Source organism: Pelodiscus sinensis, unplaced genomic scaffold, assembly GCF_049634645.1.
Source record: "Pelodiscus sinensis isolate JC-2024 unplaced genomic scaffold, ASM4963464v1 ctg100, whole genome shotgun sequence".
Taxonomy (NCBI): Eukaryota; Metazoa; Chordata; order Testudines; family Trionychidae; genus Pelodiscus; species Pelodiscus sinensis.
The window spans coordinates 323,892-350,692 of NW_027465939.1; the positions used below are offsets into that span (position 1 = coordinate 323,892).

The window sequence follows — 26,801 nt, forward strand, 5'->3', positions numbered from 1 at the left end:
TGCACGCCTCGCAGGCCGAGGCCGCGCTCCCCTATGTTAGAGGGGCCCGTGAGGAGGCAAGCGCCCTGCTCCCCAGCGTCCAAACGCCAGCTTACGCCCAGCCTTGTGCTGGATCTGCTGGGACGCTGACCACAAGCATTCGGGGTGCAGAGTGGCGCTCCTCCCGTTCCCTCCCTCCTAACGCCCGCCGTGTGATACTGGAGGAACCCTTCTACGCACGCGCTTCTCCTAGGAGGCCTCTGTGGGGCCGGGGGGGATTTTTGCACCTAATTGAGTCTGATTGGTCTTGTGTTAGCCAGGCTACTAGCACTGGTGCCTAGGCAGCCGAAGAATTTCTTCTCTCCCTGTTCTTAGAGCCCCTGGCTAATTGATTTCTCGCTGTCTCTTGTGCCAGCTGATTGTCCGTTTGCTATTGGCCGGGGTGCTGGGTGGGCCCGGGCATAACAAACCGGCACCCAACTCGGAGCACACGGTGAAGCTTCCGCCCGGGTGGTGGCGCTCGTCTGACGGAGCGGGCGGCTCGCCGGCGTGGGAAATGGCGAGGCCGCGGCTCGGGTTCGCCGTACTGAACGGAATGGCGGAGTGCCTGCAGGGGGAGGGGTGCGTTCACTAACGTGCTGAGACAGCCTGCCATAGCTGGCTCTGCCCTTGATCCAGAGGATGGGCGCGGGGCGGGCGCGGCCACGGCAGGAGGATGAGGGCGCGAGGGTGTGTGGATGCCAGTGCAATGCAAGGCTTCTTGGGGGTGCAGGGCGGCTGGTGCCGAGCACGGCAGGGCAGCCTTGGGGGAAAGGCTTTTGGGGGTGCAGGGCGGCCGGTGCCGAGCACGGCAGGGCAGCCTCGGGGGAAAGGCTTTTGGGGGTGCAGGGCGGCCGGTGCCGGGCGCGGCAGGGCAGCCTCGGGGGAAAGGCTTTTGGGGGTGCAGGGCGGCCGGTGCCGGGCGCGGCAGGGCAGCCTCGGGGGAAAGGCTTTTGGGGGTGCAGGGCGGCCGGTGCCGGGCGTGGCAGGGCAGCCTCGGGGGAAAGGCTTTTGGGGGTGCAGGGCGGCCGGTGCCGAGCACGGCAGGGCAGCCTTGGGGGAAAGGCTTTTCGGGGTGCAGGGCGGCTGGTGCCGAGCATGGCAGGGCAGCCTCGGGGGAAAGGCTTTTGGGGGTGCAGGGCAGGGCAGCCTCGGGGGGAAGGCTTTTGGGGGGGCAGGGCGGCCGGTGCCGGGCGCGGCAGGGCAGCCTCGGGAGAAAGGCTTTTGGGGGTGCAGGGCGGCCGGTGCCGAGCACGGCAGGGCAGCCTCGGGGGAAAGGCTTTTGGGGGTGCAGGGCGGCCGGTGCCGGGCGCGGCAGGGCAGCCTCGGGGGAAAGGCTTTTGGGGGTGCAGGGCGGCCGGTGCCGAGCGCGGCAGGGCAGCCTCGGGGGAAAGGCTTTTGGGGGTGCAGGGCGGCCGGTGCCGGGCGCGGCAGGGCAGCCTCGGGAGAAAGGCTTTTGGGGGTGCAGGGCGGCCGGTGCCGAGCACGGCAGGGCAGCCTCGGGGGAAAGGCTTTTGGGGGTGCAGGGCGGCTGGTGCCGAGCATGGCAGGGCAGCCTTGGGGGAAAGGCTTTTGGGGGTGCAGGGCGGCCGGTGCCGGGCGTGGCAGGGCAGCCTTGGGGGAAAGGCTTTTGGGGGTGCAGGGCGGCCGGTGCCGGGCGTGGCAGGGCAGCCTTGGGGGAAAGGCTTTTCGGGGTGCAGGGCGGCTGGTGCCGAGCATGGCAGGGCAGCCTCGGGGGAAAGGCTTTTGGGGGTGCAGGGCAGGGCAGCCTCGGGGGGAAGGCTTTTGGGGGGTCAGGGCAGCCTCGGGGGAAAGGCTTTTGGGGGTGCAGGGCAGGGCAGCCTCGGGGGAAAGGCTTTTGGGGGTGCAGGGCAGCCGGTGCCGGGAGTGGCAGGGCAGCCTTGGGGGAAAGGCTTTTGGGGGTGCAGGGTGGCTGGTGCCGGGAGTGACATCCCATCCACTGCCCAGCCCCCTGTCCCCCACTGACCCCCCAGCACTGCCCTGCACATCCCATCCACTGCCCAGCCCCCTGGGTCCCCCTGACCCCCCAGCACTGCCCTGCACATCCCATCCACTGCCCAGCCCCCTGGGTCCCCCTGACCCCCCAGCACTGCCCTGCACATCCCATCCACTGCCCAGCCCCCTGTCCCGCACTGACCCCCCAGCACTGCCCTGCACATCCCATCCACTGCCCAGCCCCCTGTCCCCCACTGACCCCCCAGCACTGCCCTGCACATCCCATCCACTGCCCAGCCCCCTGGGTCCCCCTGACCCCCCAGCACTGCCCTGCACATCCCATCCACTGCCCAGCCCCCTGGGTCCCCCTGACCCCCCAGCACTGCCCTGCACATCCCATCCACTGCCCAGCCCCCTGTCCCGCACTGACCCCCCAGCACTGCCCTGCACATCCCATCCACTGCCCAGCCCCCTGTCCCGCACTGACCCCCCAGCACTGCCCTGCACATCCCATCCACTGCCCAGCCCCCTGTCCCCCAGTGACCCCCCAGCACTGCCCTGCACATCCCATCCACTGCCCAGCCCCCTGTCCCCCACTGACCCCCCAGCACTGCCCTGCACATCCCATCCACTGCCCAGCCCCCTGTCCCGCACTGACCCCCCAGCACTGCCCTGCACATCCCATCCACTGCCCAGCCCCCTGTCCCCCACTGACCCCCCAGCACTGCCCTGCACATCCCATCCACTGCCCAGCCCCCTGTCCCGCACTGACCCCCCAGCACTGCCCTGCGCATCCCATCCACTGCCCAGCCCCCTGGGCCCCCCTGACCCCCCAGCACTGCCCTGCACATCCCATCCACTGCCCAGCCCCCTGGGCCCCCCTGACCCCCCAGCACTGCCCTGCACATCCCATCCACTGCCCAGCCCCCTGTCCTCCACTGACCCCCCAGCACTGCCCTGCACATCCCATCCACTGCCCAGTCCCCTGGGCCCCCCTGACCCCCCAGCACTGCCCTGCACATCCCATCCACTGCCCAGCCCCCTGTCCCCCACTGACCCCCCAGCACTGCCCTGCACATCCCATCCACTGCCCAGCCCCCTGTCCCCCACTGACCGCCCAGCACTGCCCTGCACATCCCATCCACTGCCCAGCCCCCTGGGCCCCCCTGACCCCCCAGCACTGCCCTGCACATCCCATCCACTGCCCAGCCCCCTGTCCTCCACTGACCCCCCAGCACTGCCCTGCACATCCCATCCACTGCCCAGCCCCCTGTCCCCCACTGACCCCCCAGCACTGCCCTGCACATCCCATCCACTGCCCAGCCCCCTGTCCTCCACTGACCCCCCAGCACTGCCCTGCACATCCCATCCACTGCCCAGCCCCCTGGGCCCCCACTGACCCCCCAGCACTGCCCTGCACATCCCATCCACTGCCCAGCCCCCTGGGCCCCCCTGACCCCCCAGCACTGCCCTGCACATCCCATCCACTGCCCAGCCCCCTGTCCTCCACTGACCCCCCAGCACTGCCCTGCACATCCCATCCACTGCCCAGCCCCCTGTCCCCCACTGACCCCCCAGCACTGCCCTGCGCATCCCATCCACTGCCCAGCCCCCTGTCCCCCCCTGACCCCCCAGCACTGCCCTGCACATCCCATCCACTGCCCAGCCCCCTGTGCCCCCCTGACCCCCCAGCACTGCCCTGCACATCCCATCCACTGCCCAGCCCCCTGTCCCCCAGTGACCCCCCAGCACTGCCCTGCACATCCCATCCACTGCCCAGCCCCCTGTGCCCCACTGACCCTCCAGCACTGCCCTGCACATCCCATCCACTGCCCAGCCCCCTGTCCCCCAGTGACCCCCCAGCACTGCCCTGCACATCCCATCCACTGCCCAGCCCCCTGTCCCCCACTGACCCTCCAGCACTGCCCTGCACATCCCATCCACTGCCCAGGCACCTGGGCCCCCCTGACCCCCCAGCACTGCCCTGCGCATCCCATCCACTGCCCAGCCCCCTGGGCCCCCCTGACCCCCCAGCACTGCCCTGCACATCCCATCCACTGCCCAGCCCCCTGTCCCCCACTGACCCCCCCCGCACTACCTAGCCCGCTCACCCAGGGCCCCCCCCAGCCGGCCTCTGAAGCCCACTCACAGCTGGACCCGTCCCACGGCCCTTAGGGACTCTGTACCAAGCAGTGAAATGGGCCGGGCACCGCACTTTACAGTCCTGCCGGCTTGCTGTGCCACTTTACACTGACACGGCCGCCGCGCTCTGCCGATCGGCCACCCGGCGTGGGGAACGGAGCGGGGATTTAAATAATCGCCCTGCGTTTACACTGACACGGCCGCCGCGCTCTGCCGATCGGCCACCCAGCGTGGGGAACGGAGCGGGGATTTAAATAATCGCCCCTGCGTTTACGCTGACACGGCCGCCGCGCTCTGCCGATCGGCCACCCGGCGTGGGGATCGGAGCGGGCATTTAAATAATCGCCCCTGCGTTTACGCTGACACGGCCGCCGCGCTCTGCCGATCGGCCACCCGGCGTGGGGATCGGAGCGGGGATTTAAATAATCGCCCCTGCGTTTACGCTGACACGGCCGCCGCGCTCTGCCGATCGGCCACCCGGCGTGGGGAACGGAGCGGGGATTTAAATAATCGCCCTGCGTTTACACTGACACGGCCGCCGCGCTCTGCCGATCGGCCACCCGGCGTGGGGATCGGAGCGGGCATTTAAATAATCGCCCCTGCGTTTACGCTGACACGGCCGCCGCGCTCTGCCGATCGGCCACCCGGCGAGGGGAACGGAGCGGGGATTTAAATAATCGCCCCTGCGTTTACGCTGACACGGCCGCCGCGCTCTGCCGATCGGCCACCCGGCGTGGGGAACGGAGCGGGGATTTAAATAATCGCCCCTCCGTTTACGCTGACACGGCCGCCGCGCTCTGCCGATCGGCCACCCGGCGTGGGGATCGGAGCGGGGATTTAAATAATCGCCCCTGCGTTTACGCTGACACGGCCGCCGCGCTCTGCCGATCGGCCACCCGGCGTGGGGAACGGAGCGGGGATTTAAATAATCGCCCCTCCGTTTACGCTGACACGGCCGCCGCGCTCTGCCGATCGGCCACCCGGCGTGGGGATCGGAGCGGGGATTTAAATAATCGCCCCTCCGTTTACGCTGACACGGCCGCCGCGCTCTGCCGATCGGCCACCCGGCATGGGGATCGGAGCGGGGATTTAAATAATCGCCCCTGCGTTTATACTGACACGGCCGCCGCGCTCTGCTGATCGGCTGTTTGGTGGCTCAGTGCGCTAGTCTGGATGCTCCAGAGGCATTTGTCCACCTCCCAGGGGCCCGGGGCAGGTGGCTGCAGCTCAAGGGGGAGGGTTTCTGGCGGGCTCAGTGGAGTGGTGCAGAGGAGGTGGGGGTTCAGCGTGCCTGCTCAATGTGACATCCCTTCCCTTCCCCCCCAGGGCTTATCCGCCCATCCCCCTTCCCTTCCCTCTGCTCTTCCCCCACTCAATCCTTTCCCCCAGGACTTATCTCCCCCCAGCCCATCCTCCTTCTTCACCCCCTTCCCTTCCCTTCGCCTGTCCCATCTCTTTTCCCGGGGCTTATCCCCCCACAGTCCATCCTCCTTCCCCTCCCCCATGGCTTATCCCCCTTCCCCTCCCCGTTCATGTCTCCCCCCCCATCCCTTTCCCCAGGGATGTGATAGACCTTGACTTTAGCAAGGCTTTTGATACGGTCTCCCACAATATTCTTGCCAGCAAGTTAAGGGATTGTGGATTGGATAAATGGACGGTAAGATGGATAGAAAGATGGCTAGAAGGCCGGGCCCAGCGGGTAGTGATCAATGGCTCGATGTCAGGATGGGGGTCGGTTTCTAGCGGAGTGCCCCAAGGTTCGGTTCTAGGACCGGTTTTGTTCAATATCTTTATTAATGATCTGGATGAGTGGATGGATTGCACCCTCAGCAAGTTTGCGGATGACACTAAGCTGGGGGGAGAGGTAGATACGCTTAAGGGCAGAGATAGGATCCAGAGTGACTTAGACAAATTGGAGGATTGGGCCACAAGAAATCTGATGAGGTTGAACAAGGACAAGTGTAGAGTCCTGCCCGTGGGACGGAAGAATCCCAAGCATTGGTACAGGCTGGGGACCGACTGGCTAAGTAGCAGTTCTGCAGAAAAGGGCCTGGGGGTTCCAGTGGCTGGGAAGCTGGAGATGAGTCACCAGGGGCCCTGGTAGCCAAGCAGGCTAATGGCAGATCAGGTGCGTGAGGAGGAGCATGGCCAGCAGATCCAGGGATGTCGTTATTGTATTCGGTCCTGGGGAGGCCACATCTGGAGACTGAGTCCAGTTCCAGTTCTTAAAGGGGGAATCCAGAGAGGCTGGAGAGAAGCTGGGCTCAGTGGTTGCAGGTGGCAGAATAAGAACCAACCCCCGGCTCGTGAGTCAGGCGGCGAGGCCTGCAGGCCTGGCCGCCAGCCAAGTGCCCGGGGCACGCTGCACAGTCGGAGCTGGAAACAAACCTTCATGAAGGGGAAACCCTGCAGCGCTGTTTGCCCCCCCCCTCCGCCCAGTGCCCCCATGAGGGATTTCCAGCTTGGGCCGTTGCCTCGCCTGTGGTGGGAGGGGCGGTGCAGAGGGCCCTTCGGGGAGGAGGGTGCCGCCTGCCCAGCTGTTGTGAATGTGATCTGTTGTGTCATTCAGCACGAACATCAGAACGGCCGTGTTGGGTCAGACAAAGGTCCATCTAGCCCAGTAGCCTGTCTGCCGACAGTGGCCAGCGCCAGGTGCCCCAGAGGGGGTGGACCCAAGACAATGATCAAGCGATTTGTCTCCTGCCATCCCTCTCCAGCCTCTGACAGACAGAGGCCAAGGTCACCATTTTATCCCCTGGCTAATAGCCTTTTATGGACCTAACCTCCATGAAATTATCTAGCTTCTCTTTAAACTCTGTTATAGTCCTAGCCTTCACAGCCTCCTCTGGCAAGGAGTTCCACAGGTGGACTACACGCTGTGTGAAGAAGAACTTTCTTTTATTAGTTTTAAACCTGCTCCCCATTAATTTCATTTGGTGTCCTCTAGTCCTTCTATTATGGGAACTAATGAAAACTTTATTTAACGGCCCTCTCCACACCACTCATGATTTTACAGACCTCTATCATATCCCCCCTCAGTCTCCTCTTTTCCAAGCTGAAAAGCCCAGTCTCTTTAACCTCTCCTCATATGGGACCCGTTCCAAACCCCTCAGTATTTTAGTTGCCCTTTTCTGGACCCTTTCCAAGGCCAAAATATCTTTTCTGAGGTGAGGCCACTTGCTGTCGTGTTGAATGTCCTGTTGTGCCGCCTCCCCCGCCCGCCCCCCCTCAGCAGCCCCCTGCCCTCAGCGTGCCGGTGCCGCCTGTGGTGGGGTGAGATGCTGCCAGAGGGCCGCAGGGCGGTCAAACGGGGGGGTCTGGGCGGGACTCGTGCTCCAGCCGGGTGCATCCCCTCTCCCTCCACGCGTGCCACGTGCTGAAGCTGAGCGCCAGCCCAGCCAGGGTCGGGCACTTCTTCCCTTCAGGCCCGGACTCTGCCATGCTGCCGCTTGGCTGTGCCTCGCTCTCCTCGGCCAGGAGGGGGGCGGGGGGAGGAGCCTTCGCAGAGCTGCCGACCGGCCAGGCCCTGCCCATCGCCGCCCCGGCGCCCGCTCCGTGCCGTGAGCTCTCTGGGCCAGGAGGGGGGCGGGGGGAGGAGCCTTCGCAGAGCTGCCGACCGGCCAGGCCCTGCCCATCGCCGCCCCGGCGTCCGCTCCGTGCCGCGAGCTCTCTGGGCCAGGAGGGAGGCGGGGGGAGGAGCCTTCGCAGAGCTGCCGACCGGCCAGGCCCTGCCCATCGCCGCCCCGGCGCCCGCTCCGTGCCGCGAGCTCTCTGGGCCAGGAGGGGGGCGGGGGGAGGAGCCTTCGCAGAGCTGCCGACCGGCCAGGCCCTGCCCATCGCCGCCCCGGCGCCCGCTCCGTGCCGCGAGCTCTCTGGGCCAGGAGGGGGGCGGGGGGAGGAGCCTTTGCAGAGCTGCCGACCGGCCAGGCCCTGCCCATCGCCGCCCCGGCGTCCGCTCCGTGCCGCGAGCTCTCTGGGCCAGGAGGGGGGCGGGGGGAGGAGCCTTCGCAGAGCTGCCGACCGGCCAGGCCCTGCCCATCGCCGCCCCGGCGCCCGCTCCGTGCCGCGAGCTCTCTGGGCCAGGAGGGGGGCGGGGGGAGGAGCCTTCGCAGAGCTGCCGACCGGCCAGGCCCTGCCCATCGCCGCCCCGGCGCCCGCTCCGTGCTGCGAGCTCTCTGGGCCAGGCCTGGTGGCTCGCGGGGTCAGATAAAGCTGGTAAGGGTTGCCTGCTGCATGTGAGCCCATCGGCCTGCTTTCCCGTGCGCCAGCTCTGGGGTGCAGGGGCCCGGTGTGGGCAGCGGCCTTGCTCTGGCTCCCTGGCGCAGGCGCTTGCAGGAGTTCAGTGTCGGCTCGTGGCAGGAAGCCGGCAGCTGCAGATCGGGGGGGCGGCCGAGCCCGCAGTCGAGCTGTTTACCCTGCTCAGCCCTGGTGCGCTGCTGTCAAACCGCGGGGCCTGCAGCTTCCTCCGCACTGACTCAGCGCGCTCCTTGCAGCTGGGCAGTGGCCGTGCCGAGGAGAGGGGAGCGGGCTGGGCCGCTGCCCCGCAGGTCTGCGGGTTGCTGAGCGCGGCAGGTACGTGGTCAGCGTGGCGCCAAGGGCACGCGTGCCAGGAGCTGGGTCCCGCGCGGCGCCCGCCAGCGACTTGCTCTTCCCTCCCGCTTTCTGGCTGGTTAACGCGCCGGGCGGCGAGGTGGGTTCCAGCCAGGGTGCAGCCTCGTGGCTGAGACAGGGCTTGGCTCAGTGGCCCTGGCTGGTGCCTGCTTCCCATCTGGCATGCAGGGCTGCATCTCCTGGCAGCCTCTAGCGCTGGCCACCCGCGGGCCTCTGGCCGGAGGGAGCAGCCGGTGGGTTTGCCGCGCGGGGACGGAGGTTCTCAGCGGGTTTTCACCCCCGTCATCCTGCTGTGAGCGCTCCGGCCCCCGCTCTCGGCATGCCGTAGCCAGGGCGGTGCGAAGGGGTAGCCAGCAGAGCGGCTCGCTGGGGCTGCTCAGGCTTTGGTGGCTTGGTGCCCCAGGCCTCAGCACCATGTGGAGGGCCTGGACTTTCTGCCTTGAACCTGCGTCTGCTGGAGTTGGGCCCTGGCTGGAGTGTGGGGCCAAGCCAGGCCCAGATTCCCTTCCCTCCCCTCAGCCCCGCTCCAACCCACCATCTGCCGCCGGTGCCAGCTCCTGTCTGCTGCCCTTTGCTCTCTCAGCGCCCCCCCGCCAGGCTCCGGGGGCTCACCGCCCTGGCCCCAAGGGAGGCAGGTTGTGGGAAGTGCCTGGCCTGGCGGCAGGTTACAGGGTGGCGATGGGCATGGCAGGAGGCTGAGCGCTGGGGGCGGGGGAGGAGCAGTGAGCGTGTGGCCGGGGGCTCTGGGCTGGGGTCGCTGCCCCAGGGTCTCTGGGAGAGGCCGGGGCGGAAGGGGGGCGGGCGAGGCGAGAGCTGGGCGGATCTGAGCTTCCTTTGTGCATACGAGAAGTTTCCCCTTTTTCAGCCTCCGTGTTGCCATGAGCTGCTCTTCTCTGGCTCTGTGACTCAACTCCCTGGCTTTCCCCAGCGCCGGGCCGGGCCGCCCTGCCCCCCCGGCCCGCGGGGAAGGTCCCTTCTCCCGTCCTATGCCGCGGTCCTCAGGCTGGATGGAAGCAGCTGTGGCATAAGCAGCCAGTGGGCCACGTGCCGTGGGGCAGGAGGGGCCCTGCTCTGCGTCTTGGTCCTGTCCAAGGGAGCTGGCTGCTCTTGTTCTCTTGGCTTGCGGCAGGGAGTTCCGCAGGCAAACGGCACGTGGTTCAAGCGGTGCCCTTGCTCCACTATTCACCCCCCGGCGCTGGTTCCCAAGCTAGCAGGGAGGCGAGGCAGACTGCCCCCCGCGCTCTCTGGGCCCCCCGTCTGGGAGCGGGGAGGCGTGTTGCGCGGGGTGGCCAGGAGGCAGGATGCTGTGGGGGGGCCGTTGGGGAACCCCCGAGCAGGGAGGCCGAGAGCACAGGCAGGGCCCTGCTGGCATGTGGGTTGAGCTTGGTTTTCCTCTTGTGGTTTGTGTGTCAGGGCAGCTTTTATTGATAATTCGTTCCCTCCCCTGCCACCGTATCGGCCTGGGCTCCCTTGCAGGCGCTTCCTCCGGCTGATAGTGTCACTGCCCGGGGCCAAGTCCCTTCCGTCCGAGGTGCCCACCCCCGCACGCTGGGCAAGCTGCCCTGTGCTGCTCACCCCAGGCAGCCCTTGTGGCCGGAAGGGCCTGCGAGCCTACTGGGTCCAGCTCAAGGTGTGGGGCAGGGTCTCTGGCCCCACCTGGCAAGGAGCAGCCAGGGCTTGGGTGGCTGGATCCCTGCCCCTGCCCCACAGCCAGCCCCGGGTAAAAGCCAGGCCCCTCCGGAGAGCTGGGGGGCGGGGAGGGCCCCTCGTTCACTGGCCAGGGCAGGACATGCTGGCTGTGCCCCATGCCCTGCAGGGCTCTGTGCCCTGAGGCAGCGTGCTAGAGCCTCCTGGGAGGCGGCCCCAGAGCCCGGGGGCTGGGCAGGCCTGAGAGCTGACCTGGCTGTGGCTTCCCTTTGGCAGGTGACACAGGAGCGGAGCCCATCCAGCCGCCGCCATGGTCGCCCTGTCGCTGAAGATCCGCATTGGCAATGTGGTGAAGACCATGCAGTTTGAGCCCTCCACCATGGTGTACGACGCCTGCCGCATCATCCGGGAGCGCGCGCCTGAGGCACAGGCAGGGCAGCGTAAGTGGCAGGGCTGCTGGAGGGATCGGGAGAGGTCCCATCCCAGGGGTTTCCATCTTGGGCAGCAGGGCTCCTGTCCCAGCCTGGGGGAGAATCCCTCAGCCTGACCTAGCTCGCTGCTGCTGCTGCTCCGGCTGAACTTCCCCTTAACTCTGCCCATTCTGGATGCTACCCCCGCATCTCACCCCAAACAACCCATCGTCTTTCTCAGGCGTGGCGCCCTTCGGATGCCGTGGAGCCCGAGTTCTGACTCTGGCTCTGCAGCTTTGTGTCTCATGTGGCGGACGGGAGACCAGTGCTGGAGCCTGTGGCCCAGGTGCTGGGAAGCCCATGGGTTCACCCCAGTGAGCCAGTGGGACCCCAGGGGACTCGCACTCTAAACGGGCCCCTCAGGGCCCATTGCAGAACTAGTCAGCACCAGGCCCGTGGCTCTGTAGCAGGGTGTCCAAATAATTCCCCTTGGCCACAGCCAGCTCCACGGGAAGAGAGGGCAGAGGAAGCCTCGCGGTGTCCTGGGCTGTTGGCAGGGGGGTATAGCGGGCAGAGTTCAGGCTGCGAGGGCGCACTCTGCATTTCCTGGGCTCACGGGGGTCAGCTCGGTGCCGTTCTGCAGGGGTGGACCTAGCGACGCTGCGAGTTCTCCCCGGCACTGGGCTGCTGCTGTCGGGAGTTCTGCACTGTCTGGGCCACCTCCTGAGCCAGCCGCTCTTCCCCAGAGACCAGGCCCAGCGCCCAGCGGGCCCCTCTCTCCCTGTACCGGGCCTCCCAGCCGCAAGCCGGGAGCGTCGTCCTGACAGTTCTCTTGCTCCTTCCCCACTCACAGCCAGTGCCGAGCAAAGGGCCACTCTGTCGAGCAGCTTTGTACTGAAGTATGTCCTGCAGGGGGTGCCGTGGCATGCAGGGAGGGCACTGGGCCCTGTGGGCGGAGCCATGGCGTGCGGCGGGAGGGGAAGCCATGCCCCGTGGGAGGGGCGGTGCCATGGCATGTGTGTGGGGGGGGCCCAGGCCCTGTGGGCGGAGCCATGGCGGGGAGGGGGAGCCGTGCCCCGTGGGAGGGGCGGTGCCGTGGCATGTGTGTTGGGGGGGCCCAGGCCCTGTGGGCGGAGCCATGGCGGGGAGGGGGAGCCGTGCCCCGTGGGAGGGGCGGTGCCGTGGCATGTGTGTTGGGGGGGCCCAGGCCCTGTGGGCGGAGCCATGGCGGGGAGGGGGAGCCGTGCCCCGTGGGAGGGGCGGTGCCGTGGCATGTGTGTGGAGGGGTCCAGGCCCAGTGGGCGGAGCCATGGCGGGGAGGGGGAGCCGTGCCCCGTGGGAGGGGCGGTGCCGTGGCATGTGTGTTGGGGGGGCCCAGGCCCTGTGGGCAGAGCCATGGCGGGGAGGGGGAGCCGTGCCCCGTGGGAGGGGCGGTGCCGTGGCATGCAGGGAGGGCACTGGGCCCTGTGGGGGGAGCCATGGCGTGCGGGGAGGGCGCTGGGCCCGGTGCCGTGCGTGCGTGGCCGTGGCCTACGGAGGGGCCGGGCCGTGGCGTACGCGGGGGGCCCTGCGGGTGGAGCCGTGGCCTGTGGGCGCTGGGCCCCATGGGTGGAGCTGAACGGGGGTGCAGAGGGGTTGGGGCGTGTCACAGATTGGTGCTCTAACCCTTCAGTGGACCAGAGCCCCGAGGGGTCTTACTCTTCTCTGCAGCTCCACGCGGAGGGCCGCTGGGCGGGCGGCCCAGGCCCTCGGTGTGGGGAGGGGGTTCGGCTGGACTGGGCGCGAGGGAGCTTGTGCAGAGAGGAGGGATGTGGAGTCGGTCAGACGTTCCGTTGACGAGGCAGCGTGGGCCGGGGTCTGCTCTAGCCCCGCTCGGCTGGGGCTGGGCTGGCGTCGCCCCCGCACTGCAGGCAGGGCCGCTCTGGCGTCGGAGCAGCCCCTGTCCGCGGGGCGCCTTGGCTCCGGACGGAATGGGAACCGGTCAGCCTCACCCGTTGGCCTTTCACATCCCTAATGAGGAGGACGGGCTGCCCTGCCCCACAGTGGGGCACATGCCACCCGAAGGTCCCAGGGCGCGGGGAAAGCCGGCGGGTGCAGAGAAGCGTGTCGTGCGGACGCAGGCGTCCCTTAGCGGAGGGTCTAGTCGGGTGAGGCTGGCAGCTAAAATAGCCGTGGGAAAGCCCTGGGGAGTCCCACTACACGACGCAGGCAGCTGTTCAGGGCTCTCGCACGGTGACCTGGAGTCTCTCGGCTCAGAGGAGGGGGCTGTAACAGGAATCACAGAAGCGTGGTGGGGGGCAGTCACGCCAGGGCCCAATGTACCACAGAGACAGAACCGGCCTGCTGGTGGGGCCGTGGCATTACTTGGGAGAGAACGTATTGCTTGGGGGAGGAACCGTCTTTCACAAGCCAAAGTGCCCCAGAGGGCTTCTAGGGGGATATCTCCATGCACTAATGATGACATGGCCGGAGGGCTGTTCACTGACCGCGGGAGCGGGAGCAGGACGGTGCTAGTGAGTGAGAAATGCTCAGGGAGATTAGAGAGGCTGTTAAATAAACTCAGTAATAATGTGTGTGGGGGGGGGGGTCAGCTGTCCCCCCCCTCGACTGGGTACGCGGCCCCTCAGGACAGGATGCAGAGACCTTGACTGGCTGCCTCTTGGAGCAGCTGGGTCTGGAACCCGCGAGGGGAGGGGCTGTTCTTTTCCTTGTCCTGCGTGGAGCGCAGGGTCGGTCCAAGAGGTGACTGTCGCTGGAAATAGTGACCGTAGTGTGATACGTAACATCCCCGTGGTGGGGAAAGCGCCTCAGCAGCATCTAATCTGAGAGGGGCACTGCACAGTAATGGGGAGGCCACTTAAACAGAAGTGAAAAGGGACGGTCCCAAGAGTGAAATCCCTGCAAGCTGCATGGAAACTTCAACAGCACCATGCGAAAGGCCCAGCTTCCACGTAGAGCCCGCACTGCAAGCCAGGAGGAGGGCCAGAGAGTGCCAGCATAGCTAGTAACGACGTAAAAGAAGCCTTAAAAACTGGACAGTCAATCCTACTGAGGAAAAGACAAATGAGCATGAACTCTGGGAAGCGTAAAAATGTCGCTCGCGAGGCCAGAAGGAATGTGAAGAACAAGTAGCCAGAGTCTCAGGGAGCAGCAGCGGGAAGCGTAAGGCCATGAGAAGCAGGAGGCCCACTAACGCACACGCCCATCACGATGCCACAGGAGCTCGCGAGGCCAGAAGGAATGTGAAGAACAAGTAGCCAGAGTCTCAGGGCGCAGCGGGAAGCGTAAGGCCATGAGAAGCAGGAGGCCCACTAATGCACACGCCCATCACGATGCCACAGGAGCTCGCGAGGCCAGAAGGAATGTGAAGAACAAGTAGCCAGAGTCTCAGGGCGCAGCAGTGGGAAGCGTAAGGCCATAAGAAGCAGGAGGCCCACTAACGCACACGCCCATCACGATGCCACAGGAGCTCTCGAGGCCAGAAGGAATGTGAAGAACAAGTAGCCAGAGTCTCAGGGCGCAGCAGCGGGAAGCGTAAGGCCATGAGAATCAGGAAGCCCACTAACGCACACGCCCATCACGATGCCACAGGAGCTCGCGAGGCCAGAAGGAATGTGAAGAACAAGTAGCCAGAGTCTCAGGGCGCAGCAGTGGGAAGCGTAAGGCCATGAGAAGCAGGAGGCCCACTAACGCACACGCCCATCACGATGCCACAGGAGCTCGCGAGGCCAGAAGGAATGTGAAGAACAAGTAGCCAGAGTCTCAGGGCGCAGCGGGAAGCGTAAGGCCATGAGAATCAGGAGGCCCACTAACGCACACGCCCATCACGATGCCACAGGAGCTCGCGAGGCCAGAAGGAATGTGAAGAACAAGTAGCCAGAGTCTCAGGGAGCAGCAGTGGGAAGCATAAGGCCATGAGAAGCAGGAGGCCCACTAACGCACACGCCCATCACGATGCCACAGGAGCTCGCGAGGCCAGAAGGAATGTGAAGAACAAGTAGCCAGAGTCTCAGGGAGCAGCGGGAAGCGTAAGGCCATGAGAAGCAGGAGGCCACTAACGCACACGCCCATCACGATGCCACAGGAGCTCGCGAGGCCAGAAGGAATGTGAAGAACAAGTAGCCAGAGTCTCAGGGAGCAGCAGTGGGAAGCGTAAGGCCATGAGAAGCAGGAGGCCCACTAACGCACACGCCCATCACGATGCCACAGGAGCTCACGAGGCCAGAAGGAATGTGAAGAACAAGTAGCCAGAGTCTCAGGGAGCAGCGGGAAGCGTAAGGCCATGAGAAGCAGGAGGCCCACTAACGCACACGCCCATCACGATGCCACAGGAGCTCTCGAGGCCAGAAGGAATGTGAAGAACAAGTAGCCAGAGTCTCAGGGAGCAGCGGGAAGCGTAAGGCCATGAGAAGCAGGAGGCCCACTAACGCACACGCCCATCACGATGCCACAGGAGCTCTCGAGGCCAGAAGGAATGTGAAGAACAAGTAGCCAGAGTCTCAGGGAGCAGCAGCGGGAAGCGTAAGGCCATGAGAAGCAGGAGGCCCACTAATGCGCACGCCCATCACGATGCCACAGGAGCTCGCGAGGCCAGAAGGAATGTGAAGAACAAGTAGCCAGAGTCTCAGGGCGCAGCGGGAAGCGTAAGGCCATGAGAATCAGGAAGCCCACTAACGCACACGCCCATCACGATGCCACAGGAGCTCTCGAGGCCAGAAGGAATGTGAAGAACAAGTAGCCAGAGTCTCAGGGCGCAGCGGGAAGCGTAAGGCCATGAGAAGCAGGAGGCCCACTAACGCACACGCCCATCACGATGCCACAGGAGCTCTCGAGGCCAGAAGGAATGTGAAGAACAAGTAGCCAGAGTCTCAGGGAGCAGCGGGAAGCGTAAGGCCATGAGAAGCAGGAGGCCCACTAACGCACACGCCCATCACGATGCCACAGGAGCTCGCGAGGCCAGAAGGAATGTGAAGAACAAGTAGCCAGAGTCTCAGGGAGCAGCGGGAAGCGTAAGGCCATGAGAAGCAGGAGGCCCACTAACGCACACGCCCATCACGATGCCACAGGAGCTCGCGAGGCCAGAAGGAATGTGAAGAACAAGTAGCCAGAGTCTCAGGGCGCAGCAGTGGGAAGCGTAAGGCCATGAGAAGCAGGAGGCCCACTAACGCACACGCCCATCACGATGCCACAGGAGCTCTCGAGGCCAGAAGGAATGTGAAGAACAAGTAGCCAGAGTCTCAGGGAGCAGCAGCGGGAAGCGTAAGGCCATGAGAAGCAGGAGGCCCACTAACGCACACGCCCATCACGATGCCACAGGAGCTCTTGAGGCCGATGAGATTGCTGCAGAGAAGCCAAATGAATTCTCTGCTTCGGTCTTCGCGGATGAGGGAGATTCCCAACCCTGAGCCGTCCTTTTTAGGTGACACATCAGTGGACTTGTCCCAGACTGAGGGGGCAGTAGAGGAGGATTTGGAGCCAGTAACACGTCACCGGGACCAGATGGCATGCACCCAAGAGTTCTGAAGGAACTTGTGAAATTGAGGAACTGCTAGCTGTGGGCAGTAGCCTATCCTTGGAATCAACTTCCTTACCTTGTGGCGCCGTTCTTTAGAAAGGGCTCCAGAGGCGATCCCGGCACGAACAGACTGGCAAGTACCTGGCAAACTGGCTGATGCTATAGCGATGAACCTAATTTGTTGAGGGAAGAGTCAACAAAGTAAAAGAGAAATCAGGCCTGAGAGTCTTTTGAGGGAGTCCACAAACATGGATGAGGGGGAGCCAGTGGATAGTGCACCTAGATTTCCAGAAAGCCTTTGACAAGGTCCCTACCAAAAGCTCTTAAGTAAAGTCAATTGTCATGAGATGAGAGAGGAGGATTGATAACAGGAAACAAAGGGTAGGAAGAAAGGATCTGTTTTCAGAGTGGAGAGCGGTAACTAGTGGTGTGCCCCAGGGTCTTACTGGGACCCGTCCTGTTCCACGTATTTAGCAATGATTTGGAGAAGGGGGAAGCAGGGAGGTGCAAAGATAGTGCAGTCCAAGGCAGACTGCAAAAGGATCTTACAGAACAGGGTCACTGGGCAACAGAATGGCAGATGGAAATCCATGTTAGTGCAGATTGCACAGAATCCCAGCTAGAGATGTAAAAGGATGGGGACTAAATGAGCTGTTAGCAGCTGAGGAGTCTTGGAGTCGCTGTGGCTCGTTCTCAGGAAGCGTGCACTCACTGTGCAGCGGCGGCAGTCAAAAAAGCAAACTGTGCTGGGAACCATTAAGAAAGAGGGAGGAAGACAGAGATTCCTCTTCGAGTGATGTCCCGGGGCTGCTCCCCTGGTGGTGTCGGACTTGTCCCGGCGCTGCGGATCGCAGGCCTTCGAGCAGTCACCAGGCCGGCTGCGCATGCGGGAGCAGAGAGCGGCGTTTCGCCTTTGACGTAGCGCGTGCAGCCCGCTTTCCCCCAGGGCCGCCTTCGCCGCCCTCGGCTACGGACAGAGTTCGAGCCTCTCCTCAGCCGTATCGGAGAAGTGATTGACAGACTCCTCTCGGCATGCAAACAGACACAGGGCAAAGCGGCTAGCAGCTCTCCGGGGCAGCCCAGTCAAACTGAAACCAACCCCCCCTAACGAATTAAGCAACTCCTAGCCCAGGCAGGCAGCTTGGTTCACACAGCTCAGCCTGGGGGGATGTGCCAGTCCTGCCTACGGACAAGAGATGTGGGAGATGCCAGGAGCCCATGCCAGCCACAGTGAATGCACACGCTGTCTGGGGACGTGTACAGCACCACTGTGTCCCCGTCGCAGCCTGGCAGCGAGGGCTCGCAAGGGAAGAGATCTCTTGGCTCACACGCCGTCTGGGGACGTGTACAGCACCACTGTGTCCCCACCACAGCCTGGCAGCGAGGGCTCGCAAGGGAAGAGAGTCCACCTCACACGCTGTCTGTTGACACAGCCCTGGACCCCCATAGCTATAAAGGGGGCAGTAAGGGCTCTAGCACAAAATCCCCTCTGGAAACCCCTTCACCCTGTGTCTCAGAAGGCCGGGTCAGAAACCAGACCCCCACCAGCCTGCACTTTCCCTAGGATCAGGAGAGGGGATGACCCGGGCACTCGGGCGTGGGGAAATCTCCAGCCTCCTCTGACAGGCTCAAGGGCGCCCTCTGAGCAGGCCGGCAGACCACCTGCCCGGGCATCAGAAACGGCCCTGCTAAGGGCCTGGTGTAAGAGAGGCACCAGTGTCCTGGAGCACACTCAGTATCCCTGGCACAACATAAGCCCCCTGTGCAATCTCCCCACAGGCGCCAGGAGGGGACAGGGCTAGTCCCAGTGCCCTCCAGTACCTCACGCTAACCCCACATCCTCCGGGGCCGCGACCCACCCATGCCACCACCTTGTGCAGCGGCCCCCAGGGCGTCATCCCACAGCTGTTCCCCAATGCGCAAAACAGGCACCACCGTGGCAGGACAGGTGGGCCAGAGCGGGCCCCCACTCGCTCTCGCTCCCCATTACCAATAAGGGGTTGCCGTGCTCACCTGCCTCGTCTCAGATCAGTGCTACAGGGGGCTGAAGGGGCAGGTTCTCCTCTCGACGCTCCTCCCCAGAGAGCACGCGCACGGGGCATGCGGCTCACCTCGTTCTCAGCATCCTCCCTGCGCCTGGAACGGCACTGTTGACAGACACCACAGCCCATGGTCCCCCTGTCGCTACGGGGCACCTCGCCATGCTCCACTGCCCCCACACCTGCCCAGGAAATCCTGCTGACTGCAGGCTGCACGCCGCTGCGGAACGGGAGCTGTGTTTCAAAGTCCTGGGCCCCGGGCTCCATGCTATGGCTCCCCTGTGCCGTTGAGTCGCGCGAAGGGGGCAGCCACCGCACAGCTGATCAGCCACATGGCCGCTGTCCCTTTGAAGCTGCCGCCTCCGTGATTCCGGGGCGCAGCCTTGGAGCCGGGCTCAGCTGGGAGTCCTCAGCTGACCCTGGATTCCGCACAGCACTTCTCTGTAACCCGGCCAGCCGATCCGGGCTCAAGGGCTGCCCCTTTGAATCCGCGCAGAGGTGCAGTTGTAAAGGGGCAGCCCTCTGTGCAGCTGCTGCCTTGGGGTTTGCAAGTGGCAGCGCTGCTGTGCGGCACTACCGCTTGAAGTACCCTCCCCCCGCTGCCTGTATTTAATAAGGGCAGCAAGGTGGAGGGAGGGGGTTGTCTAGTCGACATGACTCTCTGATAAGCAGATGCTTATTGGCTAGTCGACTAGTTGTTGGTTCAGACCCATCGCGCTCCCCGTCCCAGGGCATGGACCTCGAGGAAGGGCGAGCCGAGGGTGAGCCAACAGTCCAGCAATCAGACACGCCACCCAGTGATAACTCCTCCTCCGCTTCTCATGAAGCGTCATCCCGAGTGATCCAGCACCTAGTGAGCACCGTAGACAGCTCCAGGCGCTATTTTAGAGAGGAGCTGTCAGCCAGGAGGTGCAGGAAAAACCCCACAAGCTCCTCTGCGCAATCCAAAACTGCCCTGCCTAGACACAGCTGTTCTTGAGGCAGCCGACAAAGTCTAGCAAAGCCCAGCCACGGCCCCTCCGACCAACAAAGGTCCAATAGAAAGTGTTTTGTCCCATCAAAGGGCATGGAATTCCTGTGCTTGCACCCTCAGCCTAGCTCCTTGGGGGCTGATGCTGAGAACCAAAGGGCCAAAACCCGCAGCACAAGGCTCGGACGCAGGACGAAGGCCACAAATGCCTCGAGGTCTTTGGGAGGAAGATGCACTCCTCAACCCTGCAGCTGCACACAGCCCCCTGGACAGTGCTCATCTCAGACACCACGGCATTACAATATTCCCCTAGCTGGACGATTGCCTTCTCAAGGGCCCCTCGTAACGGGCCACGAGTGGCATGGTCAGGTTCACAAAGGCCTCTCCTCCGTCGCTAGGCTTCATTATCAACGAGCAGACATCCGCACACGCCCCACTCAGTCCCTGGAGTTCCTAGGGGCTCGCAGAGATTGCACAACAGACGCCGTTTCCACAGCATAAGAAGTCTCGTTGCTATCGTTCCCACCAGCCCAGCCGGGTCCACCCTAACTTGCCGGAAGTGTATGGGGCACATGGCGACCACCACAGATGTGGTTCCGTACGCCAGGCTGCGCTTGCGATGTGTCCAGCTCAGGGTTTCATCAGTGTCCATGCCAGCCAGCCGCCACATCCACAGGCACGTCTCGCCTCCTCCCTGCGATGGTGGACCCCGGCGCAGGACCTCTGCAAAGGGGAGCCTTTCTACCATGTACACGTTACGATGGACGCCTCGCTGATGGGCTGGGGTGCACGCTTCCAGCAACCGGTCGCACAAGGGAAGTGCTCCAAAGACGATTCCAAACTCCAGTAAACCTGCTCACGCTTCGAGTGGTTCACAGTGCATGCAAGCACTTCCTCCCGCACCAGGGCTCCTCACCGACAGCATGACCACGATGTTCTACGTCAGTCGTCGGGGGGGGGGGGGGGGAGGCGAGATCCCAGTCGTTATGTGCAGAGGCAATCAAGCTGTGGAATTGGTGTATCTGCCACAACATAACCATCCCGCAGCGTAGTTACCTGGGGCAAACACCACGATCACATCGCCCACGAGCTGTTCCAACGTCGGGGTGTGCCGCAGACATGCCTTCGCCCCCGCGCTGTTTGAGAGTGGGCATTGGGCACGGCTCCCTGGGAGATGCAATGCTCCTTTCTTGGGGGACCCATTCACTGTCCGCCTCTCCACCTACCCCCTCATTCCCAGAGGCCTCCAGAAGATACAGGCAGACGGGGCCCAAGTGATTCTAATAGCCCCAGCCTGGCCTCGACAGACATGGTTCCCGTGTCTTTATCGCCTGTCTCTACGACCTCCCTGCCTGCTTCCGAACCGCCTGGGCTTTCACCCCGCTGCGAACACTGCACCTGTCTGGTTCTTGGAAGTGGAGCAGCAGTGCTCCCAGCAAGGGAGAGTCGTGCTTCTGCACAGCAGGAGGCAAACGACACACAAGACTTAGCTGTACAAAGGGCAGCGCTTCACGCAATGGAACCCAACCCTCCTGGGCGCTGATCCACCTGATACTGGAATACATCGTGCCCCTGAAACAACAAAACATATCGCTCTCAGCGCTCCGGCTGTGTCCCACTGCCGGGGTTTTTTGGCAGAAGATATGCAGATCACGCTCTCATTTGCATTTCTTCTGCCGATCCTTTTTGCAGAAGAGGTTTTGCTGCTAAAAAGCCCCATGTAGACGGGGCCATTTGTTGGAAAAAAAACCCTTTTACGCAAGAGCCCTTATTCCTCAAAAAATGAGGTTTACAGGATCTTGCGAAAAAGGGGGATTTCCAACAAGTGGGGCTTTTTAGTGGCAAAACGTCTTCTGCAAAAAGGATCGGCAGAAGACATGCAACTGAGAGCGTGATTTGCATATCTTCTGCCAAAGAAACCCGGCAGTGTAGACAGCCTCTGCGTGCTCGTAGCGGCCATTCCGGCCTTCCATCCCACATTGATGTGTTCTCCAGATTTCCCCGTCTCGTAAGAGATTCAGGAAGGGTCTACAGAACCTTCCCCCACAGAAGCATACACTCAGACCTCCCACGTGGCACTTAGGGTTGGCCCCCCACTCGCTCAAAGCACCTTTCGAACCAATGGCAACTTCGTCACTTACCTTCCTGGCCAGGAAGACGCTGTTCCTCCTCCCAGTCACGACCGCAAGGCGGGTTAGCGAACTTGCAGCGCTCACGGCCTCGCCTCCATACACGACCCTCACAAGCGCAAGATGATCCTGTGGCCTATCCAATTCCTGTGGTTGGAATTCCATATCAATGAGCTGATGATCCGTCACTGCGCCAGAGAAGAGGCCACTTCACCCACGCTGACCGTTAGAAAGGCAGTGGCCTTCTATCTCGATAGGACTCACTCCTTTCGGTTATCCCAGAGATTGCTGGGATCCCTGGCTGAAAGGCCCAAGGGACAAGCACTGTCTTCTCAGCGCATTCCAAAGCTGATAACATCCTGCGTGCTACTCGCTCCAGAACAGGGCATTCCCCATGACTCCAAGGGCCACTCCACCAGGGCGATGGCGACATCAGCTGCTTTCCTCAAGGGGGTCTCACTCCAGGAAACACGCAGAGCAGCGACATGGCCGTCCAGTCACACATTCATGAAGCACTACACCATTCCACCATGCTCCACCGCAGATACTGCCATAGCCACTGCGGTCCCCTCCAATCAGTCGACGCCCACCGTCCGGCTCGGGGCTCTGCCACACAGACACTAACAGTGGAGCTCCCGCGGGGACATCACCCGAAGGAGAGAGAGAAGTTACTCGTCACTGCACGAAGAGATTGTTCTTCCAGATGTGTGTCCCCGTGGGCGCTCCACAACCCGCCCACCTCCCCGTTTCTTCGCCGCCCTCGTGGGCTGCTGCTATTGCCTGAAGAAGGAACTGAGGGGAAAAGCGGGCTGTGCACGCTACTTCAAAGGCAGGAACGCCGCTCTCCACTTGCACATGTGCAGCTGGCCTGGTGACTGCTCGAAAGTCTGTGATCCGGGGCGAGCCCGACACCACCAGTGTAGCACCCCAGGCACACACATCTTCAGAACCATCTTTACTGCATGGAGCGAGTAACTTCTCTACGTCCTATCCTCGGTACGCCCGTGTCTGGAATACAGCGTGCAGATGTGGTTGCTCCGTCTCAGAAAAGGAAAAGGTTCATAAAAGGGCAACAGAAATGATTATGGATATGGAACAGCTTCCTCATGAGGGGAAATTAATTAGACTTGGACTTTTCAGCCTGGAAAAGAGATGAGTAAGGAGGGATATGAAAGAAAACTAGGGCAACTAGAGCTCTTGGCCACTTCTCTGGGAGCGGGAGACCTGCTGTGCTGATGCCATACAAAGAACCCCAGCTCTCCCTGTGCTCCAATCAGCCCCGGGCCTAACACAGGTGAGGGGTTAGAACTCCATCTCACCTCCCCGAACAGGTTCTTCCGGTCCCAAGAAACCAGCCACAGAGCCCAATTAATTTACACTCTGGATCTTACACAAGGTCACGCTGGGCCAATCCAGTTAGAATCTAAAATCGAAAGGTTTATTGCTAAAGGAAAGAAAAGCCCGAGAGTGAGGTTAAGGAGAATACGTTACATGCATCGAATCTCCCAGTTCTCGATACAGGCTTGTAGCAGAGATGTCACAAACTGCTCTCTCAACAGTCTCTGGTTACATGCTATGTCAGGACGGATCCACAGTTCTTCCCGGCTCGCTGTTCCCTGAAAGGCTGCGTTTGGGGTGAGGAACTGAACTCCAGACCAGATGGAGGGTGCCCCATGGCACTTATATACCTCTCCTGGCATCCTCCTGGCTAGAGAAGGTCACATGGTCCAACGACCTTGACACAGGCGCTGAAGGATCTGACCAGGGGCCGTGCGCAGCTTGACCTGCTCACAAACAGGGAGGAACTAAGAGGGGAAGTGGAGGTGGGTGACAACCTGGGAAGCAGTGATCATGAGATGGTCAATTTCAGGATCCTGACCAAAGAAAGAAAAGAGAGTAGTAAAATACACACCTTGGACTTCAAAAAAGCAGATTTTGACTCCCTCCGAGATCTGATGGGCAGAATCCCCTGGGATGCTAACATGAAGGGGAAAGGAGTCCAGGACAGCTGGCAGTACTTTAAAGAAGCCTTATTGAAGGCACAGAAAGAAACCATCCCGACGCGTAGCAAGAGAGGCAAACATGGTAGGAGACCGGACTGGCTTACAGGGGAAATCCTTGGTGAACTTAAGCACAAAAAGGAAGCTTACAAAGAGTGGAAACTTGGACAGATGACCAGGGAGGAGTTTAAAGGTCTAGCTCGAGAATACAGGGGAGTTATCAGGAAGGCAAAAGCGCAAATGGAATTGCGACAGGCTAAGGATGTGAAGGATAACAAGAAAGGTTTCTACAGGCATGTTAACAAGAAGAAGGTGATCAGAAAGGGTGTGCGGCCCCTAATGGATGAAGGAGGTAACCTAGTGACAGATGATGTGGGGAAAGCTGAAGTACTCAATGCTTTCTTTGCCTCTGTATTCACGGACAAGGTCGGCTCCTGGACTTCTGCGCCAAGTGACGCAAGATGGGATGAAGATGGACAGCCCGTGGTGGGTAAAGAACAGGTTAGGAACTATTTAGAAAAGCTAAATGTACACAAATCCATGGGTCCGGACTTAGTGCATCCGAGGGGACTGAGGGAGTTGGCAAATGTCACTGAGGAGCCTTTGGCCATTATCTTTGAAAAGTTGTGGAGATAGGGAGAAATCCCGGATGACTGGAAAAAGGCAAATGTAGTGCCCAGCTTCAAAAAAGGGAAGAAGGATGATCCAGGGAACTATAGGCGGGTCAGTCTTACCTCGGTTCCTGGAAAAATCATGGACAGTGGAAGCATGCGACTCAGAGGAAAAGATGGATCAGTGAAGGAAAAATAGAGCTCAAGAACAGGTATGTGGAGCTGGAGAATGAAGAAGGGGTACAGCAGGTAGATAATGAAGATGGAAGGGTGAGGAAGAAGAGAAGAGTGGCTAGTCCCTTAGATAAAGGGGAAGAGTTAATGGAGACAACACCAATAATGAGCATTAGGATTACAAGGGAAAATAGGAATGACAAGGACTTGCAGCCAGAGGTCCTGATGAAATGCATCCCAGGATACTCAAGGAGCTGATAGAGGAGGTATCTGAGCCTTTAGCTATGATCTTTGAAAAATCATGGCAGACAGGGGAGATTCCAGAAGACTGGAAAAGGGCAAATATTGTGCCCATCTATAAAAAGGGGAATAAGAACAACCCAGGAAACTACAGACCGGTCAGTTTAACGTCTGTCCCAGGGAAGATAATGGAGCAGGTAATTAAGGAAAACATATGCAAACACTTGGAAGGTAATAAAGTGATAGGGAATAGCCAGCATGGGTTTATGAAGAACAAGTCATGCCAAACTAATCTGATAGCTTTCTTTGATAGGATAACGAGCCTTGTGGATAAGGGAGAAGCGGTGGATGTCATATACCTAGACTTTAGTAAGGCATTTGATACGGTCTCGCATGATATTCTTATTGATAAACTAGGCAAATATAACTTAGATAGGGCCACGATAAGGTGGGTGCATAATTGGCTGGATAACCGTAGTCAGAGAGTTGTTGTTAACGGTTCTAAATCCTGCTGGAAAGGGATAGCAAGTGGAGTTCCTCAAGGGTCTGTTTTGGGACCCGTACTGTTCAATATCTTCATCAATGATGTAGATATTGGGATAGAGAGTACGCTTATTAAGTTTGCAGATGATACCAAACTGGGTGGGGTTGCAACTTCTTTGGAGGATAGGGACATAATTCAAAATGACCGTAGCAAGTTAGAGAAATGGTCGGAGGTAAACAGGATGAAGTTTAATAAAGAGAAATGCAAAGTGCTCCACTTAGGAAGGAACAATCAGTTCCATACATACAAGATGGGAAGCGACTGTCTAGGAAGGAGCATGGCGGAAAGGGATCTAGGGGTCATAGTGGACCACAAGTTGAATATGAGTCAACAGTGTGACGCTGTTGCAAAAAAAGCAAATATGATTCTAGGTTGTATCAACAGGTGTGTTGTAAGCAAAACTCGTGAAGTCATTCTGCCGCTCTACTCTGCACTAGTTAGGCCTCAGCTGGAGTACTGTGTCCAGTTCTGGGCGCCACATTTCAAGAAAGATGTGGAGAAATTGGAAAGGGTACAGAGAAGAGCGACAAGAATGATTAAAGGTTTAGAGAACATGACCTATGAAGCCAGGCTTCATGAACTGGGCTTGTTTAGTTTGGAAAAAAGAAGATTAAGGGGGGACATGATAGCGGTTTTCAAATATCTAAAAGGGTGTCACAAGGAGGAAGGAGAAAATTTGTTCCTCTTGGTTTCTGAGGACAGGACAAGGAGTAATGGGCTTAAAGTGCAGCAAGGGAGGTTTAGATTGGACATTAGGAAAAAATTCCTAACTGTCAGGGTGGTCAAATATTGGAATAAATTGCCAAGGGAGGTGGTGGAATCTCCCTCTCTGGAGATATTTAAGAACAGGTTGGATAGACATCTGTCAGGGATGGTGTAGACGGAGCTTGGTCCTGCCTTGAGGGTGGGGGGCTGGACTCGATGACCTCTTGAGGTCCCTTCCAGTCCTATTATTCTATGATTCTATGATTCTATGAAGCTAGAGATAGACCAGAGAATTTCACTGTCACTAGGAAAAGGCAGGTCTATGTGATTGGGGACTCCTTATTGAGAAGAATAGACAGGCCTGTAACCAGAGCTGATCCAGAGAATAGAAGGGTGTGCTGTCTGCCAGGTGCTAAGATACGGGATGTGGAACTGAGGTTGAAGAGAATTATTAAGGGAGCAGGAAGGAATCCATTGATCATCCTTCATGTAGGAACAAACGATACGGCTAGATTCTCACTGGAACGAATTAAGGGAGACTATGCTGGGCTGGGGAGGACGCTCAAGGAAATTGAGGCTCAGGTGATCTTTAGTGGGATTCTGCCTGTTCCTAGAGAAGGGCAACTAAGATATGACAGGATTATGATGATCAATAGATGGCTTAGGCAGTGGTGCTATAAGAAGGGCTTTGGGATGTGTTGTCACTCGGAGGCATTTATGGACAGAGGACTGTTCTCTAGAGATGGACTTCACCTAAATAGGAAGGGAAATAGACTTCTAGGATGGAGGCTGGCTCAACTGATTAAGAGAGCTTTAAACTAGGAATTTGGGGAAGACGGTTGGGAGATGCCCAGGTAATCTGTATGCCAGATTTCAACACTGAGAGGGAGGAAAACGAAGTAAAAAACGATATAGCTGGGGGTGGGAGAATGAACATGAGGAAGGGTGGGGTGGATACTAGTCTAATAGGTCATATTGGAGGTATAACGTCTGTGCCAAATTGGGTAAAGAATGTGAATGAGGCCAAACAGCAAAAATTAAGATGTTTGTACACCAATGCGAGGAGCCTAGGTAACAAAAAGGAGGAACT

At 60.7% G+C, this 26,801-nt stretch overlaps 1 protein-coding gene across 1 annotated transcript in view; it reads left to right on the forward strand.

Annotated features, from left to right (window-relative positions):
• The window catches only part of LOC142825271 (talin-1-like), an 89,229-nt gene that overhangs the window by 22,902 nt on the left and 39,526 nt on the right, over positions 1-26,801 (forward strand). The window contains 1 exon segment of the mRNA XM_075917105.1: positions 10,651-10,814. Coding sequence (XP_075773220.1) covers positions 10,685-10,814 — 130 coding nt within the window. The 5' untranslated portion in view covers positions 10,651-10,684.